Genomic DNA, 20,434 nt, shown 5'->3' with positions numbered 1-20,434 from the left:
CTGAGGATTCTTATGAACAGAGGAAATCTCATCTATAGTTTTCAAATGTCATGAGATGTTTCTAAGCGCTCAGTTGACAAAGTTTTTACATTTTACAGACATGCAATTGAGCATTTATTGATATCTATTTTATTTTTTTCATATTTTGGAGTAATGTATGGGTTTTTTTCAGATCTCAAACATTTTCAGTGGTCCCTGAAAAGCTCTTAGATCTTGAACAGCGAGTCTGTATCGCCTGATAGGTAAATTGGCTCTGACTGGAAGCTTCTGAACTTTTACTCCCATTGGTCTCACAAGTGAATGAATTCCTCACTCTCCTCTGCCATCAAATCCAAGACATCCTTTCTCAGCGTTTTAGCTCAAGGTGCCCCTCCCCATACACTCCTCTGTGACTAGCTCCTCTCATGGAGGTTTCACTCTCATTCTGAAGGGCCTCAGCTCCTACTGTGGCCATGTCACCAAAGACACATGGCCTTGCCTAGTGTGTGACCGCATTTAATTGTCAGCAAGGAGTGAATTGTTGAGGTTGCAATTTCCACCCACCGGACAGCCTTGCATGCTTTGGGATGCATTAGAGAAAGAGTGTGTTTTGTTTCCTGGGGTGCTGGTCTTCCTGGTGGCTGGAGGCCAGGAAGTCAGACCTCTTCTTAACAAAGTAAAGAACATCCTAAAAGGAGGTAAAGAGCCCCTCTCACTGTCTGGAGGTCCATGGCTAAGAATGCAAAATCAGGAAGAACTGAGAAGGTGTAAGCACTACTTAGGGCACAGGAGGCAAAGGGGAATAAAGGAACCCCACAGCAGGAAAAACCAGGAGTGTGTCCATCTTGCCACTCATGGCATCTGCGGCTCCCAGGAAGCGAAGCAGACGAGAATCAACAGCAGACTAGGAATCAAATACTGCCTTATTAATAGATGTCCAGGATCTGAGGGCTTCCATGCTAAGGCTCAGGGAGGGAAAGCTGGGGGGTACTTTATTTAGCATCCAGTTTTGCAGGATACCCTTTGGGAAGCATTGGTCTAAGGCACCTCGTGTCAAGCTTAGTATGTGAAGGAAAACACCAAAGGCGGCTAAAAGCTGAGGACGCAGAACGTGCTCCACAGGTTAGAAACTCACATCTCAGAGAGTGTGAAATGAAGGATGGTGCAGCTCCCCCTGCTGGTAAGGGAGCCCGGGAGAAAGGGAAGCAAGCAGGGTGGTCTAAATTACCTCGTTTTGTCCACAGAGCTCTGCTCTAGAATGGCATTCGATGTTAAATAGCGGAAGACAAAGCAGAAATGAAGGAGTGACTAGATGGGGCAAGAAGGGTATCACTCAGTAGCCTGGGAGGAGATTAGCAAAGAAACAATTACCTCCCTAAATCATGCTGGACTAACTTGAACCTTTTCAACTGGACCAGGGCAATCCCAGGAGCTGGTTTATAGTATTTGCATTGCTTTGACCTGTTTTTGTACAAAGAATCCTATTGTTTGGTTATTTGGCAGGGGAAGTTCGTGGAGAGGGTTCTTGCTGGTGATTTCAATCTGGTGATACCAGGTTGCAGAGGCCGGCGCTAAATTGCCGCGCTCACTTTTGTTGTTTACAGGGTTGCCAGATTTGGCAAATAAAAATACAGGTCATCTAGTTAAATTTGAATTTCTGACAAACAGTGAATACTTTCTTAGTACAAATACATTCCAAATATTGTCATAGTTTACCTGGCAACCCTAGGCATTGAGAAGGAAGATGTGGCTCTGTTTTTAATCTGATAAGGCTTTTTAAGCTTTGGTCACAAACTCGTGAAGCTCTCAGAAGGACCCTTGCATAATTTTATTACGAATTTTTTCCCAACAGGCATAGGACCTTGATCTTTCCGCCTCACGGGTTCTATTTCTTTTCTGTTTGCTAACCAGCTCATTTCCATTTAAACTCTGGGCTGGTATTTGTCTAAGAAGTCTTCCCAGCCTGTCAAATGTCATCTGTGTGTGTCAAGGGCCAACTCTCAGACAAAACAATACATGGTACCTACTGATGGTGGGCATCAAATACTGGAGAAAATAGAAAAATCGCCAAAATGAATAATCTCAAACCTTACTTTGTTTATATTATCTTTACCTCAAATTTTTTTTTTTATTTCTGAGATTTAAAAAACTTTTAAGAATAGTATTTTAGGTCCAATCGAAGTACAAAACAGAAAATCAATGCTAGGTAGAACTTGTCACAGAATTGGGGTTTTTTTTTTTTCTTTTCGAAAGAATAACAAAAATCTTTTTAGTGCTCCAAACAGTAATTCAAATTACTACCCTGAAAGTGTGTCCTCTGGTGGCCATGGAGAGAAGTAGAAGTTGGTACGAGTACCCCGTAGGAGCTGGTACATTGGATGTCTGGCTTCTCAGCGTCCCTTAATCCACCTAAATTCACACAGCTCTAATTTTATGATTGTTTCCACATAATACGGTTACTTTAAGGATTTAAGACAACCCAATGTGTTTGAGCAATTCTTAACTCTAGTGATTCCAATATATTTAACAATCAAAAGCAGCTGAGGAAACTTGGCAGTAGAATCAGTCCTGGAGGAAATCAGTTGTACACTAGATAAAAATCTGGTTTATCCATTAAAATTGGTTCTTTTGACAGAATTCCTGATTTAGAAGGCCACATTTTACAGTTTTGGCACAGCTAGCTCAGTTTCTAGAGGGAACTTATTCTCAGGGTTGGAAAAGAGGAAGATATTTCCAACAATTGCTTTCAGTTAAAGTAATTTCATGTTCCATAGAAGGAACCATAGTGGACAACCTTGGTTGCTTAGCGCAGAATGAACCCTAGGCTAAAGCGTAGAGAAACTGGTTTGTTTTCAGTCCTCTCTGCCCTTCTATCCTTCTCTGCCGTTGAGTCCTGCCTGGGGCCTCCATAGGAGGTCTAGAAGCATTGAAAAGGAAGGTGGGCAGAGGGAGCACAGAAATGGGGGGACGTTTAAAACTCATGTCTGGACCAATAAACTTGTCGAGTTTGAGGATTCTGTCTTATTTACCGTACGTAATGCAGCCTTTCCAGTTACTACACTGAGTCTAAATCTCTCATTTACTCAGTTGATATGAGTAAGGTTCTCATTGGCAGATCAAGGTTGCAGATGCAAATTGCAACTGGAGAGGCCACTTATCTTTAAAAGGGGGAAAAGTTTTCAAAGCCCAAGCCGTGCACCCTCTCAGCCCAGTCAGTTGTCTTCAAAGATTGGGTGACCTACATCCCCATGAGTAACAGACCAGGGAGTAGAGGAAACAGTAAACCATCTATTCTACTAGAAAAACAATTCAAGGAAAACATTTCCACTTCCTCATCTTCTGACCACATCTTAGCATGCTGTAACCTGGCTTCCACCCCCACATTCTCCTGAGAGAGTCCTGTGCAGCTGGTAACCACCTGATGACTTTAGGAGTCATCTTTCTTGATGTTTCACTGCACTCCACACTAGCAACCATCTTCTCCTAATGAAAACACTTTTTTTTCAGTTGGCTTTCATAACGCTGTTCCTGCCTTTTTTCTCCAGTCTCTTTGGTTACTCCTTCTTGTTCCTCTCACGGATTCTTGTTCCACGGCCTTCCCCCTAAATGGAAGTGTTACCCAGGGACCCATTTCAGATGCCTCTGGCTTTTGCTAGGCATTTGAACTAATGACTGTGCTTCAGCTTCCACCTTCACACCTCAGCTCACACCTGCTCCGGAACTTCAAACCTATGGCTCCCACAGAACATGTACACCTGGGTTTTAGCCAACTCTCCTCACAGGCCTTGTGTCCTAGACTCAATATCATCTTCCCCTCAAAAGAAGCCCCTCCTCCTGAATTCTATTTCAGTTAAGAGCCTCCTCCTTGACCCAGAAGAAGTCATTTCAATTCCACTCTTATTCTCTCACGCCAACATCCAGTCTTCAAATCCTGCCTTTTCCACTTTTGCAAAGTGCTCTCAAGTCTGCCCCTCCCTCCTATTTTCACAATTACATCCTGAGTGTAGGTCCCCTCCTAACTCTTCAGGTCACTGTTGCCATCACTGCACTTCTTTTCTCCAGGAGCTCTCTATTCCATCTATTCACACGGGCACCCAAACAGCTGTTGAAAACAAAGCTACAATTGTGTTTTTCCCCTACTGAAACTCACCAACGACTTTTCTTTGTTTATAAGAAAAACTCTAAATGAAGCCTGGATTAGCAGGCCCTTCACAGCCTGCACCCAAAACATATGTTTAGCTTGTTTCTCATCCTGCCTTTACATCCTAGCCATAGCAGTCTTCCTGCCATTCTCCAAACTTGCCATCTCCACTTCATACCCACCTGACGTTGCTAATGCTATCTCCTCTGGATAAGAATCTTTCCTGCTCTGACAGACAACATCTTACTCATCTTTTAATAACAAGAATAAATATTTATTCCTCTGAGAAGACTTGCCAAAATGTCCTTTACTCTGATAGCCCCCACCAGGGCAAATCCCTCCCCTCACTGAGGTCCCGTGGCTCTTGCACGTGCCTCCATTACAAGCTGTTAGCCTCTGGGTTGTAATTTTGGGCTCAAGATTGGATCAATTTTTATAGACCAGAAATTCCTTAAAGATAGAGATCATCTTCACTTATTTATCTATATGCTCCGAATGTCTGGAAGATTACCTGGTACGTAGTAGATACCTAATGTTTGATGAGTCCCCCAATGGTTGGTGATTATCAGAAGAGCTAATAATCCACGCTAAGGACACAGAAGAGAGCAGTGTCTCATTTATTACTGGGATATGAACCGCTAATGACAGAATGATGGTTTAGTAACTCGCTGTTTTGCTGCTTTAAACTTACCCTGGCAACTTGTTGTATTAATCAGTCCTTGCCCAACGGCTTTCACCCACCCACACATGGCATACACTTCTAAAGGCCACAGCAAGGTCAGTTTGTCTGTGTTTAGCAACATGAGGCTTGTCCCTCACAGGATGATGAACATGAACAGAAGCATCATTCATTCTCACTAAAAGCATACATATTATAAGAAGGGCCTAAACAAAGGATGCTGTAAGATAAAGCAGTATCCTTCACACTTTATTTTTTGTAACGATGAACCACAGTAAAGAAAAGAAAATTTATTACTCACATCCTTACAAGTAGCTGAGAGTATTTAAATAAAAATAATTATTCACTTTATTGGGAGCTGCCCCCAAAGACACACTGGGTTAAAAGAAAAATACTGGGTTTTATAAGAATGCTTAACAGATGTTTTGTATTCTAGGCAAAAATACCTGGCGCTTGTTTTCTAGAAGAGCTGCTTCCCAAGTCCACATGTCATACAGCACAGCAAATCTGTCCACACCTGCGTGGGCCCATCCCCAGTCCTGGCCAGTACTTGACTCACTGCCCTCTTTGTGACCTGGGAGAGAAGGGGATGAGAATGACCAGAGACAGGCCTCTCCGTGAAGCTACTCCTATTAGAAATGTGCCCCTCGGATTGTCAGCTCCACCTCATGGATGAAAACACTCAGTCCTAAGAATTAAAACTCAGTCCTGGGATTCCTAAGAATCAACTCAAGAGCCATGAGCAGACACTAGGCCCTAAGTTCATGCTTGTTGACTTCTACTTTTTAATTTTAGTTTTGAAGACTAATTTTAGAAATATAACTAAAATTCAGTTAACACGAAATTTTACTGAAATGTCCTCAAACCTATAATTTAAAGGCAAAATGTACATTTCTCCTTCTCTAAAAACAGGTCCCTGGTGGCTTAATAACATACTCCACATAATCTACTATTTCAATTGATGCCAGCCAAGTCAAAACTTTTCAGAGATGTTTCTAAGATATTCTTTAACTATGTTAATTACTAATTTAAATCAATGAAGATAATCATTGTCATTATTCAGCTAAAATATTTTCCCACTATATGAATGTTAGTTTTCACTGTCAGCATTATTATTGCTTGAAAGTTTTGAGTGGTCTACTGCAGAATGGAATATCAAAAAGTAAGAGATTTTCAGGTGCTGGAGTTTGAGTTCAATAATTATCAAGTATATGATGGGAACTGAACGAGAGAAAGACTGTGATGAGGAATTTCTCCAGCAGCACTTGGGAAATCGTTTCACAGGGAATGACTGTACCCTTACTGGCTCAGTCGGAACACGCTCACGTGGCTAAATGACTACTGCCTAAATGTTTCGATCAAATTAAATCCTCAGCAGCTGGAAATAGTTGCATGGTATTATAGATTAATATCGACAAAAATGATGCGTCAGTATATGGGAGAACCAGTAAAGCTAACAGCAAAAAGCTGAAATTTAATGCCCTGGAATGTCGGATGCCGTCACTGCATCCCATGATTCAGATCCCAGTTGTCCACGGCAAAGATAGGACAAGAGTTCAATCTGATATTAGGGTAATTCTGTCTGGGATCTGAAGGGTTAATTGTCAAATATTCTTGGAGCAGCATTTTATAACAATATGAACATGAATTATTCTTAATTGCAGTCTACATATATTACAAAAGAGCACAGATGCTTGCTAAATTTCCCTTTAGGTGTTGCAATGTGTCTAGAAACTAAGCTCTTGCCAAAGGTAATACTAATGCTGCCATATTATTCCAAAAGGAATATTGTTTCCTTACCTTTTGCTAAAATTGGATACACTCGAGTGATGCCCAAAGGAAGAGAGAATACGTACTATGGATTATTTGATTACCCTGAGGAATGACTTCTCTCTCTAGGGCTTAGCTCGCATTTTCCTAGCCAGATCTTCTGGCATCCTCGGGTTTTCTGTTAGGACCCGGATGTCTCTGCTTCCAACTGCAGTTTCCCCAAGGTCAATCACTTTTTTTGTTGCTTAGGGTAAAAAAATCATTAATTTCGCTTGCTTACAATGCTTCCCTCAGGGCTCCACACAACACTGCCTGGGCCCAGTGAGTGATGCAGAAAGGCCACTCAGCAAGAAGTAGAGTCGAAACTATAGGAAGAACTATAATCGATTCCTGAAAGAGGAGTCACAGTCTCGAGCAGAAGGGGGACTTGAGCTGGAAACAGACCCATATCTTTTTAAAGCGGGTGTGTGTTGGGGAGGTGTGTGTGCTCATTGAATTTTCAGATGCTATTGGATATGTATTTATATTTTGAGGAGGGAGGTATTAAAGAGAGCCCTTAGTGGGGTTTTCATTTGTTTGTTTGGCTGGTTGATTTTTTTAAATCTGACCTCTGACCTTTTTCTTTCTCAATGTAATGGCTGGCCACGAGCAGCAGGTCCATCTCTAGTTCCTTCAGATCACTCAAGGCTTCGTCATACATGACATGCACTCCTTGCGGGTCCTGGGTGTGGATGTAGCCAGCTCCTGTGCTGTAGTAGTCATCCTGGTTCTCCACTTCTGAGAACTCCATGAATTGGATGCTGTGGACCTGGGGAAAGAAAGCCAAGCCCAAAAGTTACCGGAAAAGAGAGAACTATATTTTGCCAGCCCAAATGGGACCAAGCAGCAGGCTTCTGCTCCCACGCAGTGGGCTGTCAGCGTGGAGCTGTAGATGTGCAGAATGTATAAAAAGCTGTATGTAAAGAAAAAGATATCAGCAAAGAATGTTGGCAGGGAGGGATACTTCCTGAGGTAGACAAGTAGCTAAGTTTTTTCCTGATGAACTCAGGATTACCTGGAACAAGGCAGGCAGCAGAACTGAATTTTAAAGGTGGTCTCTGAAGTTGGAATGCCTGTGTTCAGGTCCTGACTCTGCCAGGGTCTCACCCTGGGCTAGTTACTCAGCTATTCTTAGCCTCTGTTTCCTCATCTGTAACATGGGGACAGTGGAGACAGCAAAACAGTGTAGGCAGTAGGTGACACCATGCATACGAGGCACTTGAGATCTATAAACATTAGTTGTTAAAGATATTTTTGTTTTAATCTTACAATACTTCTAACAAGTATAAACTAATCAGGTTAACACAATCTCGTGTCTTAGTAATATACTGGGTTGAACAGTGTTCCCCTAAGATTCATGTCCACCTAAATGGCGCTCTACTGCTTCCTCCTGCACTGTAGGGGACGATTCTGCTCCCCTTCTCTAAGGCTGTTCTCTCCCACCTCTGAAGCATCCCTTCTCCTTTTTAGATACCCAGCTCCTTTCAACTATATATTTCCCAATCGACACTGAAACATGCTCATGTTTTGAAAATATCATCATGTCCCTCCCCAGGTTCCACCTTATATCTCTCCTCCTCATGGTCCAACCTCTGAAGATGTGATCTCTACTCACTGTCTCCACTTCCTTACCTCCTACTCCTCACCTGTTCCCACCTGGCTCCTCTCTCCATCAAGCCACCCAAACTACTTTCGCTAAGACGAACAATGATCTTTTCTCCACATCCAACAGACTTTCTCTTGTCCTCTTAGGTAATCTCTCAGGAGCATCTGATACAGTTTAGCATTCCCTGCTTCTTGATTCACTCTCTTCCCTGGCCTTCTGCAACTGTACATTCTCATTGCTGTTGCCAACTTTCCAGCCATCCCTTCTTTGATGCTTGAGTTGTATTTTTCTTTATCTGGTCATTGAGTGGCCACACTCAAGCCCCAGTCCTAGGACCTCATCTTTTCCTCCTATACTCCTTCCTTGGGAGATAGTACACTTTCAAAGCTGAGATTACCTTCTTTAGACCATATGCTCTCCAATTGGTATCTCCAATCCAGACTTCCTAGACCTCCAGACCCACATATCCAATTATCTCTTTGTCATCTGCTCTTGGGCATCTCAAAGGCCCCTCAAATTTTACATAATAAAATCGTGTGATCCTCCCCCACGAACCTAGGCCATCTCCAGCTTCCCCATTTTAGTAAATAGCACCACCACCCATCTACTTCCTCTAGCATGAATCATTCCTGATGTCTCTTTCTGCCTCACCCTGTCTGTCCAATCTCTCACCAAGTCCTGTTGATTTTACTGCCTATCTCTCAGATCCATCCACTTCTCTGCATCTCCACCGCCCACCATCCTAGTCCAAGCTGTTATTATCATTCACTAGGATAATCTAGGAGCTTCTAAACTGGTTTAGACTCTTAATTGGTCTATCCACATTTCCTCTGGCCTGGGCTTTCCCTCCCCTCCATGTCACTCCCAGCTGGCAGAAGATCTTTCAGAAATGCAGTTTTGATTGTCTTCCCTCCTCCTCTTTAATTTCCCTGAAAGGCATCCTATTGCTCACAGAATAAAGCAGAGCTCCTTAACAGGGCCTACACAGTCTGGCCCCTTCCCATGTCTCTCCAGTGCTTCTCAGCCAAATGTGCTTTTGCTCCCTAGAGGACATTTGGCCATGTCTGGAGACATTTTTTGTTGTCACAACCTGGCGAGAAGTGCTACTGGCGTTTAGAGGGTAGAGACCAGGAATGCTGCTAAATATCCTGTAACATACAGGACAGCATCCCACAACAAAGAATTATCAAGCCCAAAATGTCAATAGTGCCAAGGTTGAGAAACCTTGGGCTAGTTTCATTTTGCATCACTTTCCACCCAGACCACTATGTCCCAGTCACTCATGTCTCCTTTTGGTTTCTTGTGGGTGCCATGCTCCCTCTGGCCACAGGTCCTTTGCACAGGCTATCCCTTCTCCATGGAAAGGTCTCCTTTCCCCTTTGCTTTGCTAAAGCTCCTTCATCTTCCAACCTCAGCACTATCATCACTTTCACAGGGAGCTCCCCCTGGGCTCCCTATAGCATCAACTATCTCTCTTTTGAGGTACTTACTAAGGTTGCTGTTTTACATTTATTTGTGTGATTATTGCCCAACCTTTGTCTCACCCATTGGATTATAAGTACTATGAGGGTGAGGAACATGTCTATTTTTGTTCATTATTGTATCCTCATTGCATAGCACAAGGTCTAACACAACAGGTACTTAGAAAATATCTAGGTAAAAGAACAGGTGGATGGATGGCTTTTAATATTTTTGCATAGATTTCTTTTAGTCTGTGATTTTATGATCCTGTATTTTTAACATATGTCAGTCAGAAATCCTGTGTTTTGCCCTCATAGATTCTCATCTAGTGTTGTTATAGCCAATACACGCATGCTCAATGGGAGTGATAACATTCAGGGTAAAAAGTAGTTCTCGGAGGGCAAAAAAAATCTTACTCTTTTAATATATACAGTACAGTATACATACTGTACAGATATATGGCATATCTCTTGTATTAACATTTCTTCGGAGGGGAACCCTTAGAGAAAAAAATGTCTAAAAGTAGTCCTTTTGGGAGGAACAATAATAAAAAAAGATTAAGAAACATTGGCCTAGTTGTTTACATTATATATATATATATATATTTTGTTTGTTTGTTTGTTGAGGAAGATTATCCCTGAGCTAACATCTGCCGCCAATCCTCCTCTTTTTGCTGAGGAAGACTCGCCCTGAGCTAACATCTTCCTCTACTTTATATGTGGGACACCTACCACAGCATGGCTTGCCAAGTGGTGCCATGTCCGCACCTGGGATCCAAACCAGCAAACCCCAGGCCACCAAAGCAGAATGTGTGCACTTAACCACTGTGCCACTGGGCCAGGCTCTATATATTTTTTAATGTAAAATACATATAATATTTACCATCTCAGCCATTTTCAGGTATAGATCAGTGGCATTAAGTACACTCACATTGTTGTTGTGCAACCATTGCCACCATCCATCTCCAGAACTCTTTTCATTTTGCAGAACTGAAACTCTGTACCCATTCAACAATAACTCGTCATTCCTCCTCTCCCAGCCCCTGACAACCACCATTCTACTTACCATCTCAGTGGATTTGGCTACTCTAGATATCTCATATGAGTGGAATCATACAGTGTTTGTCCTTTTGCATCTGGCTTACTTCGCTTAGCATAATATCTTCAAGGTTCATCCATGTGGTAGCATGTGTCAGATTTTCCTTCCTTTTTAGGGTTGAATATTACTCCATTGTATGTATATACCGTATTTGTCCATCTGTCAACGGACAGTTGGGCGGCTGCCTCTCCCTTTTGGCTCTTGTGAGTAACACTGTTATGGACATAGGTGTACAAATATCTCTTTGAATCCATGCTTTCAATTCTTTGGGGTATATACCCAGGAGTGAAGCTGCTGGATCATATGATAATTCTATTTGTAATTCTTTGAGGAACTATCATACTGTTTTACATAAGTGGCTGCACCATTTTACATTCCCATCAACAGTATACAAGGGTTCCAATTCCTCCACATTCTCACCAACACTAATTATTATATATACATATAAAGAATCTGATTTTCTTAGCTGTTATTCAGGAGTCATTTAAACTATGGAACCAATGGCTCCCAATCTTTTATCTCCCATCTGTTCATTCTTATAACATCAAAATTTTGCTAAGTTAAGTAATCGGTTGTTGGATAGAATCCATTTATCTATATATTTCAAGCAGGCATGATATTCTGGCTCTCGGTAGACCCGTCAATTGATTTGTGTATGTTGCATTGCCTATTGTATACCTACAGGAATCCCTCTGGAAGCTTCACAAACAGGGCAGATTACCATGGGCTTGCGTGGTTAATTGTCAATATCAGAAAGGTGGACGAGGGGTACTCTATGAGTCCTTCAGTTCCATGGTTCTATAATTAGTTTTCATGTGCTGTTATAAGTACACCAGATGATGAAATACTTACTTTCTCTAAAGAGACTCCTCTTTAATGAATTTCCCATTTAATTATAGTTCTTAATTATTCAGTCAGAAACTTAGAAATCTTCCAATAAGTAAAAGTATGAGCATTTCTAAATATTAGCTGTGGTTTATAATATTCCATTAAAAGGGCATTTGATACTTAAGCACTCCTCTAGCAGGTCACTGTTTTTGGTTTACTTTGCTTTTTGCTATTCTTTAGGCATAAAACTTTTTAATAATTAGGAGCTTCCTTTGACTAGGAGTTCCAAAAGTGAAAGTATTGTTTCTTATCAAATGATAGGCACCAGTGGAGAACAGAAAAGATGCTGAGAAGATGACATGTCACGTACAAAAATTAAACAGCTTGCTTAGGTTTATAAACCAGCATGTTGGCTTATGTTGGCATTTAGCTCCTATTGCCTGTTATGCAAAATGAGCTCTCCATTGAGGAAAAAAGAGACAACTTAATGAGGTGTGATTTATCCACTTTACCCGAAAAGACCTTTCTCGATGTTCTTGTACAGGGGAATTTTATAAGACTTTAAACAAATGACTACCTGGCTTGAGTTCTGAAGCTGATGGAAAGTGATGGCAGTCTGTAATGCCATGATCTATTTAAATGGTCTTTTTTCCCACTCTCCCCACTCCCACCTCATTGTTCAAGCCCTTTATATAGACATACATATTCCCTCTTTCTCCTTCCTTTGGTTCCTGTCTCTGAAACGTGTGCTCATGCCCATAGGAGATGAACTTTGAAGACCAGGTGATCAAATTACTTCATGCAGGATTATGGTGCAGTCTTTATAATATTTCCTTTTTATTTTAATTTCTTCCATGGCCAGGTGGAAGAGTCTCCTTCTAAAGGTTTTGTGGTCTACAGAGTTGATCCTTCAATATTATGCTTAGAGAAGTGGCAGAAAGGGAAAGCCAATAATTACCTGTTTGGGTAAGAAATAACCTGATCTTTGGAATGATTCATATGTTTTTAAGTCTGCAGATTAACCGATGCCAAGATAACTATTTGAGTAGAGTAACTATAGAAAAATTGGTGGCCCATCATTCATTCTTTTCGATCTATTGGTTTCTGCCATCCCTTATTAAGATGAGTTTTAGGTCTTTTGGCAATGTAGACAGTATTTTTCTGACAAGCTTACCTTTTTTGTAAATCATCTTTGCATTAATTTCAGATAATAATAGCCCAGTTTAAGAATTTCATCAAAATTTGTTAAGTGAATGACTCAATCCATTGGCTACAATCTTTCAAATATTTTTAAAAGAAAATTAAAAATATCTCCTACTCTCTGCCTCACCTGCAGAGTATAACATTATTATTGTAGCTAATTGTTCTTCATTTGAACAGCATGACATACTTCGCAAAGCACATTGTCTTTTTGTGATCTCACAACCATTCTGTTAATAAGGAGGTTTTCTTTTGTCCAACAAACATTTACTTAATCCCTACTATGTGAAAGATACATATCCAACTCTCTACTTCCTTTTGCCACCTGAACATCTAGTAAGTATCTCAAAATTTTCATGTCCTAAACTGAGATCCTGATCTTCCCAACAAACATGCTCCAACCACATCTCAGATGATGGCAACTCCAAACTTCCAGATGCTCAGGCCAAAACCTTGGCATCGATCTTGACTTCTCTCTTTCTCTCACCTTCCACATCCCACCTGCCTGAAAATCAGACTGGCTGTACCTTCAAAATATGTCCATAATCTGACCATTTCTTACCATGCTGTCTTCTTAGACACATCATCTCTAGTTTGATCAATCTAATAACCTCCTAACTGGTCTCTGCTTTGGCCCTAGAGTACCTTCAGTCTATTCCCAATACAGCAGCATGAGTGTTAAAATGTAAGTCAAATCACAACACTCTTCTGCTCAAAACTCTCCAAGAGCTCCCCTTCTCACTCAACGTCAAATCAGTCCTCACAATGGTCCACAAGGTCCTACATAACCTGTTCCCCATCCTCCAATCTCTCTACCCTCATTTCCTGCTGATTTCCCTCTCATTCACTCTAGCTACACTGTACTCCGTGCTATTCCTGCATTTCTACTGGGCATGATTCTGCCTCAGGGCCTTTGCATTGGCTCTCCCCTCTGCCTGGCACTCTTCTCCCAGTCAGTCACATGATTTGCTTCCTGATTTCCTTCAGGTGTTTACTCAGATAGTACCTTCTCAGTAAGGCTGTCCCTGATCAGCCTACTTACATCTGCAACATCCATCACCAGCTTTCCCCACTCTCTATCTTCCTTTCCTTCTTAATTTTTCTCCATGGCACCTATCACCATCTTTGCTAGTCCACAAAGGCTAGGTTATTCTGTGACAAACAACCCCAAAACCCAGTGGTCTTCAGTTAAAATCAATTTCTCACTCATGCAGAGCCCGCTGCAGGACTAGTTACTTTCTAGGCAGCTATCTTGCAGCAGCGACCCAGAGATCCAAGATGTTTCCGTTTTGTGGCTCGACATGTGCCCTCTATTGGCTGCAGTAGGGGAAGAGAGCTGGAGGGTCATCGACCAGCTCTTACATCTTTGGCCTGGAAGTGACACATGTCATTTCTGCTCACAGCCCACTGCCCAAAGCTTATCAGATGGCCCCACCCAACTGTAAGGGGCTAGGAAGTCTGAGGAAGCTTTGCTGCCAAACCATCTGTTATATAGAGAATGTTACTTTGTTATTTATTTGATGTCTGTCTCTTTCCACTAAATAGTCCCAAGATGGCAGGGGTTTGTGCCAGTTTTATTTACTGCTTTATCCCCAGTGCCTAGAACAGTGCCTAGTATATTTATTGGTCAGAACGTTTGTGGAATGAATGAGTGAATGAATGAATGACAGCCTGTGGGAGTAGATAAGCCAACAGTCTGGCATGGCACTGAGCTGAGTGCTGTAATGGAGGTAGACAAGCCATGGGGAGATGCAGTCATCTCTGCATAGAGAAGTAGGAAGGCTTCCAGAGAGGTGATATTTGAATGGACTCTTGAATAGAGTAGGCATTTACCAAGGAATGAGGAGGTGAGGGACGGAAGGGCCAGTATTTACAAGGCCCAGAGGCATGAAACAGCTCTGTCCATTCAGAGAAGGGCCAGATCCAGCTCCTTATGGATGGAGGTAAAGGGACAGTGGAGGGAAATGAGGTACAAGAGGTTGGCAGGGGCCAGACTGTTCCCAGCCTTGTAAATGTCATCAAGGAGCCTGGATTTTATCTTGTGAGAAAGAGGAAACTCATGAAGGACTTCAAGCAAGGGAATAAACATGATTACATTTCAGCAAAGATCTTGAGAAATTTACAAAGCAATGAGGAGAACAATTCTCTTATTTAAAATTCTCTGTTCCACACCAACATTGGAATTAGTCTATATCCTAAGGAAAGCCTAGTCCCTCATGGTTTGGCCTGCTTTCTTCTGAGGCCTCATCTCCCACCACTTGCTCATGATAGCCTCTGCTACTAGCATGTCATGTCCAGGCAGATCCTGAACACACCAAGGGGTGTCAGGCCTCTGTGCCTGAAGAGACATACTCAAGGTCAAACAGCCAGGAAAAGCCTGCTGCCTTTCATTCTGGGTCTCTTTCTACTCTGCCGCACGCCTAAAGTAAGCTCCTGAAGTAGCCAAGCGTCCGTGATGGGTTGCAGGTGCTTTCCTTCTCTGGGACTGTCATTGAGTGAATATTTGTTAATACTAGCCCAAGACTTCACTCATCAAACACACTGGGCCCAGGGAAGGGGTCTCTATCTTAGATCTTCTCCAGTGTCAGCTCCTGGGGCTCCTTGCCCGCTCAGTAGCCTCAGCCCTAGGCCTGATGAGATCAACTCAACAAATTAGCATCTGTGCTTCCCATCTCCTACATGGGAGAGAATCACATAGCCAGGTCTGGACATTCTATTTTAAATGCTGACAAGGCCACACACATGGAGTGCTGCTAAACCACATGGTTCTATTAAAGACTGAAAGAAGGCCACTTCCTTGAGTTTCTCACACTAAAGTAGTAGCTGTAGCTGCTGGCAGCTTCTGAGGGTGCTGTTATTCCTACTGTTTATGAGAACATGGGAAAGAAATATGGCCTTACCCTTGAGCAGCTCCTCCTACAATCAAGGGGGCAGGATAGGATTTGTCTCCCCTCTCCTCCTTCATTTCTACCCCTTACACCCATACCAGAACAAACAAACTGGGAGAGGGCTCAGTGGTAAAAAAAAGATCTTTTTTTAATCTATTGGCAAATAACACACCACAGCTATGGTATGAGCAGGCTCAATATTAGCAAGAGAAAGACGTGTTTCTTTCAAAAGTGTCTTAACCTTCCTCTCTAGCACCACTGAGAGGTGTACTAACCAGACTTGACTAACTAACAGCTAGGAGCAAAGGAGGGGGACAGAGGGGTAAAAGAAGAAGTCTGTGTATGGTGAGCGAATGGGGGAAGGGAGTATTTATTAGGGAAAGAGATCAAAAAATCTCCCTGATACTGAATGAAGGTTGGACTCTAGGTGACTGGATGGGAAAAATAAGAAAATGCTTTTCAATATCTAGAGCTGAACTGCTCAATACAGGAGCCTCTAACCACATGTGGCTATTGAGCACTTGCAGTGTGGTTTGTCTGAGTTGATATGTGCTGTACATATAAGCTGCATACCAGATTTTTAAGACTTAGTACAAAAAAATGTATAATGTCTCCTCAAGGATCTCTTTATATTGATTACATTTTAAAGTGGTAATATTTTGGATACATTGGGTTAAATAGATTATATTATTAAAATTAATTTCACATTTATTTATACTTTTTAAAATGTGGCTACTAGAAAATTTTAGATTATATATGTGGCTTCATTATATTTCCTTGGACATTGCTACTCCGGATACTGCATATTCGCTATAGTTGACAATAAGATTTCACACCTTTACAGACATGACAAGCATAAATCAGGGGTCATACAACTTAGAATATGACTTGTTTGATAGCTAAATAGATTTTATTTTTCACGTTTATCAACCTAGTATCTTCTAAGAAGATAAAATTCATATTAAACGCTACCTTCAGGAATAAACTTTCTACAGATTGAGACGAAAATATTGCAAGAGAGTCTACAACATTCCAAGAAAATTTAGGCATTTTCCACTTGGCTCCCAAAGAAAAGAGTTTAATATGAATTTTGTAGACTATAGAATAAATATATTTAAGAGATATTAAAAGCACCAAAGGGCAAACAGATTTTTGTAGGCATGAAAGATTTTTTTTATTGTTCAGCTCTTTGAAATTTTTTTCTTTGTTTTTTAATCTGGTTTTTCATTTGGGGCTTGGAAAACAGGAAAGAGGCAAAATGTACCTCCAGCAACGTCAAGGAGGACTTACAAGAGCTTTGTAAGGACATGGGGTTCTCAGGCTAGAATAACAGAAAGGGCCCTCATGGCTCTGTTGACTACAAAATCAACAAACCAGCAGCTGAAATGCTTTCCTTCCTAGTGTGGCCTCTGTGGCTGCTTTTAGAGTGCTCTCTGACTCTGTCCTGTTTTCAAGTGGACACTGCATTTTATTGTGGTTAAAAAGCCATTTGCCTTTTCACCACAATGTTTTTCAAAAACCGTTTCCCTAAGAAACCCCCACCTGTTGTTCCATCATGTTAACTGATTCCAGATGCTAAGAAGAAGGTGGCTTAGGAGACAGGATAAGAGAGGAAGAGGCAGTCACAGCAGGATCCCTCACCTTGTGCTCAGCACATGTCCCATGGACATAGCGGTGAGCTCCTAGGCCTTGCAAGGTGCCCAAGCCTCCTTTGGCCATCGTTACCCAGGAACTATCTTCTTTGGTGGGGACCAGGCTCCCTGCAACCAAGGTAAGGCCTGCAGTGTTGATGGTCAGCGTTCGCTCAACAGATCTGAAATAGTTCAGAATTCCTAAGCAGATGCGCTGAAACGACAACAAAAGCATAGGGTCAGGATCCTGCCCTTTGATAGCCCCACTCTAAAGAGCAAAACTTAATGTGGTCCTGGAGGTTGGCAGGTCAGCTCTACTGCTGAGAAAGGAACACACCACCCCCAGAAAGGCCTGATTTCATGGACGAATCACAACAAAGAACAAAGTGTAAAGATGCATTGCTACTGAAATAGCAGAAAAGCTCCCGTTCTAGACAACCAAACATTTCAGAGGCCTGAATCCACTGTGTAGGGCCATCCACATACCTGCAGCTCCCTGATTCGCAGGTGACGCAGATACAGAAAGGACAAGTAGGTCCCTCTCATCAGGACAGGTTGCCTATCACTGGGCCAAGTTCTGTCATCCAAGCCCAGCAATTGTAGGGCCCTTGCAAAGCTGTACCTTCAGCAGGTAGGAAAAATAGAATAAATGCCTTTCCCCTCAAAGTGGTTCGGAAAATTCACATACACCAAATTGAAGTTATTTTCTTTAACTTAAAAGAGTTTCACAATAGCAACTCTTTAAAAATGCACTGGTGGGAAAATAATGACTCCATAGGTATAAATATAAAAAGTAATTTCTCTTAGCAGTAACTCTTGTTAAAACCTAGTCCTAGGGTGAAACATTAATTTAGTTGTCTGACCTGCTTTAACAGTCTTGCTTTTATTTCAGCTTCAAGTATTTTTGAATTAACATGTAACCTACACATAAATCAGTCATTCAATTTTCCCCATAGTGTTTAATCCATTTCCTTGAGTCACCAATAAAATGATTTAATTTTACCCTGTCTCTTTTTCCTGCTTGACAGCCTCGTCAGCATGTTGGCTGAGACTTATTTGTGCTAGGCCATTTTCATTTCGTTCCATTGAAAGGTCATCTTCCTTCATATTTTCATCCTAACAAAAAAGTAGCATTAGTTGAATTACATAAACGTTTGCAATATTATCAGGAAAATCACGCTTGGGTCATTACAAAATTAAATCTTATGATCTAAGGCGTATTTAGATGAACAAGTAGAAGGACATCTTGATCCATTTCTATTTGGAAAATCTAGATTTCTAAAATAAATCAGAAGTCACTGTTTTTACTATTATTTAGTCTTTATTTTACAAAACTACTCAAAGTATTTAAATAACAGCGACCACCACCCCTGCCACCACCTTTTACATGATTCACTTCATGAAAAGCTGATACACATATTTGCAGACATTTGGAACCTTGAACTTCTCTAATCTAGTCTTGTTTCAGGCTGAGAGAGATCAGCGGATTAAACACCTCTTTCTACTTTTTAGCTCTGTGATTTAATCATTTAAAGTCTTGATCCTGTTTTCACATTTGTAAAATGGCATGATAATGGAAAATAAGTTGCTGTGAGAATTAAATGATAAGACATATGTAAAGTGTAATGCCTGGCACCTCACAGGTGCTCAGTACATGTCAGTTCTCTCCTGGCCGTGGACTGCAGTAGTCACTCAGCCCTGTAGGATCAATCACAGAATTTGTGGTTTACACTTATTTCCATGGTCATTTTTCCTGATGTTGGGAAGGATGAGGTTATGCATCCAGGGTTCTAGGGAAAACTGTGAAGAAGGTGACATTGATATATGGTCCTGCCCCTCGCCCTCTGGGCAGCCCCTTTCTTGGTTTCTCTGCTTGTCCCTGGGGATATACCCCATTCTCGTAATCTGTGCTTTTTCATAGTGGCACCAATCGCCATGAAAACACTGAACGGCAATAGCTTAGGTTGAAACCCTCCTCTTTGGGTTACTTATGTTCTAATAGTCGGTTCTTAGAATTCCAACAAGTCCTCATGGCAGAAACTACTGGTTGTTCTCCGATATCTATTTTCCTCTTTTCCTACGGCAATTGAATATTTATCTTGACACATGGCCACCCAGATAAAGAAGACATTTCCAAGCCTCTCTTGTAGGTAGGTGTAGCTGAGTGACTAAGTTTTGGCCAATGGAATGAAAGTGAAAATGCCATGTGCCAGCTTCTAGGAATTTTCCTAAAGTGGCAGCTTTCTCACCCCCATTTTCCATCCAGCTGCTTAGAACGTGAATGTGACAGCTGGAGCTCCAGCTCAGACCAGATGTTGATCTTGGGTATGGAGCCCACATTTGTTGGAACTCCAGGATAGAAGGAGCCGGGTCCCTGAGGACTCCATGTAGCAGAGTTGTCACACCAGCTCTGTATTTCCTACCCCTGGATGTTAACATGAAGGAGAGAGAGAGAAAGCTCCACCTTCTTTAATCCTCTGTTATTTTGTGCTTAACTATGACCAATAGCCAAACCTAATCTTAACTAATACAGTCCCCAAGACTCTAAAGATAGACTACCAGTCTTTATGACAGGCAGTGGGGAAGAAAATTTTGGATAGGGGTATTAAGAAGAATAGGTAAGAGAGAACGTTGTGTAACTGTGCATCATTAAGTAGCTTCCTATTCTGCCTACGGGTAGAGTTAGCTCCTGTCTGTTCCAGGTAAGTGTGCACATCAGTGTATTTCTGTGTAAACATCCCACAACTCTAGGACTGGAAAAGAATCTAGGAGGTGACATGGTACACTCCTGTTCCTTAATGCAGAAAAATAAGATCATCATCCCAAAGTAAAGAGAATCTCTGTTATTTTTAAAAAATCTAGGGAAGCATATACTCCATGAGGGGAATAGAATTTTGACAGTTTCTATTTGACCCAGAATTTTGGGCGAGAGGGGCTCTACAGAAGCCTTTGCCTCCCAGGCCTATGGTGCTCTTGTGTCACGGTTCAGCATTGAGCAATGTGGCTCCAGAGGGCAGGTCCAGAGCCACAACCTTTCTCTGATGGGATGGTGACGTTTCCAGCTGCTTCCAGAACTACCCAGAATTACGTAGGAAGGCACTGAAAGTGACGTCA

General features: G+C 41.7%; 1 protein-coding gene across 5 annotated transcripts in view; it reads right to left on the bottom strand.

The window, feature by feature from the left end:
• CCDC162 (uncharacterized) overlaps positions 1-20,434 on the bottom strand; it is a 165,506-nt gene that overhangs the window by 98,055 nt on the left and 47,017 nt on the right. For all 5 annotated transcript variants that reach the window (XM_070559199.1, XM_070559200.1, XM_008520826.2 and 2 more), the window contains 5 exons: positions 18,324-18,436; positions 17,807-17,942; positions 17,331-17,534; positions 7,185-7,377; positions 5,246-5,373 (listed from right to left, as the gene is read on the bottom strand). In XM_070559199.1, the coding sequence (XP_070415300.1) occupies positions 5,246-5,373; positions 7,185-7,377; positions 17,331-17,534; positions 17,807-17,942; positions 18,324-18,436 (774 nt within the window). The remainder of the gene's footprint in view (positions 1-5,245; positions 5,374-7,184; positions 7,378-17,330; positions 17,535-17,806; positions 17,943-18,323; positions 18,437-20,434) is intronic.

Source organism: Equus przewalskii, chromosome 9 (assembly GCF_037783145.1).
Source record: "Equus przewalskii isolate Varuska chromosome 9, EquPr2, whole genome shotgun sequence".
Classification (NCBI taxonomy): Eukaryota; Metazoa; Chordata; class Mammalia; order Perissodactyla; family Equidae; genus Equus; species Equus przewalskii.
This window is presented reverse-complemented; position numbering and strand designations above follow the sequence as displayed.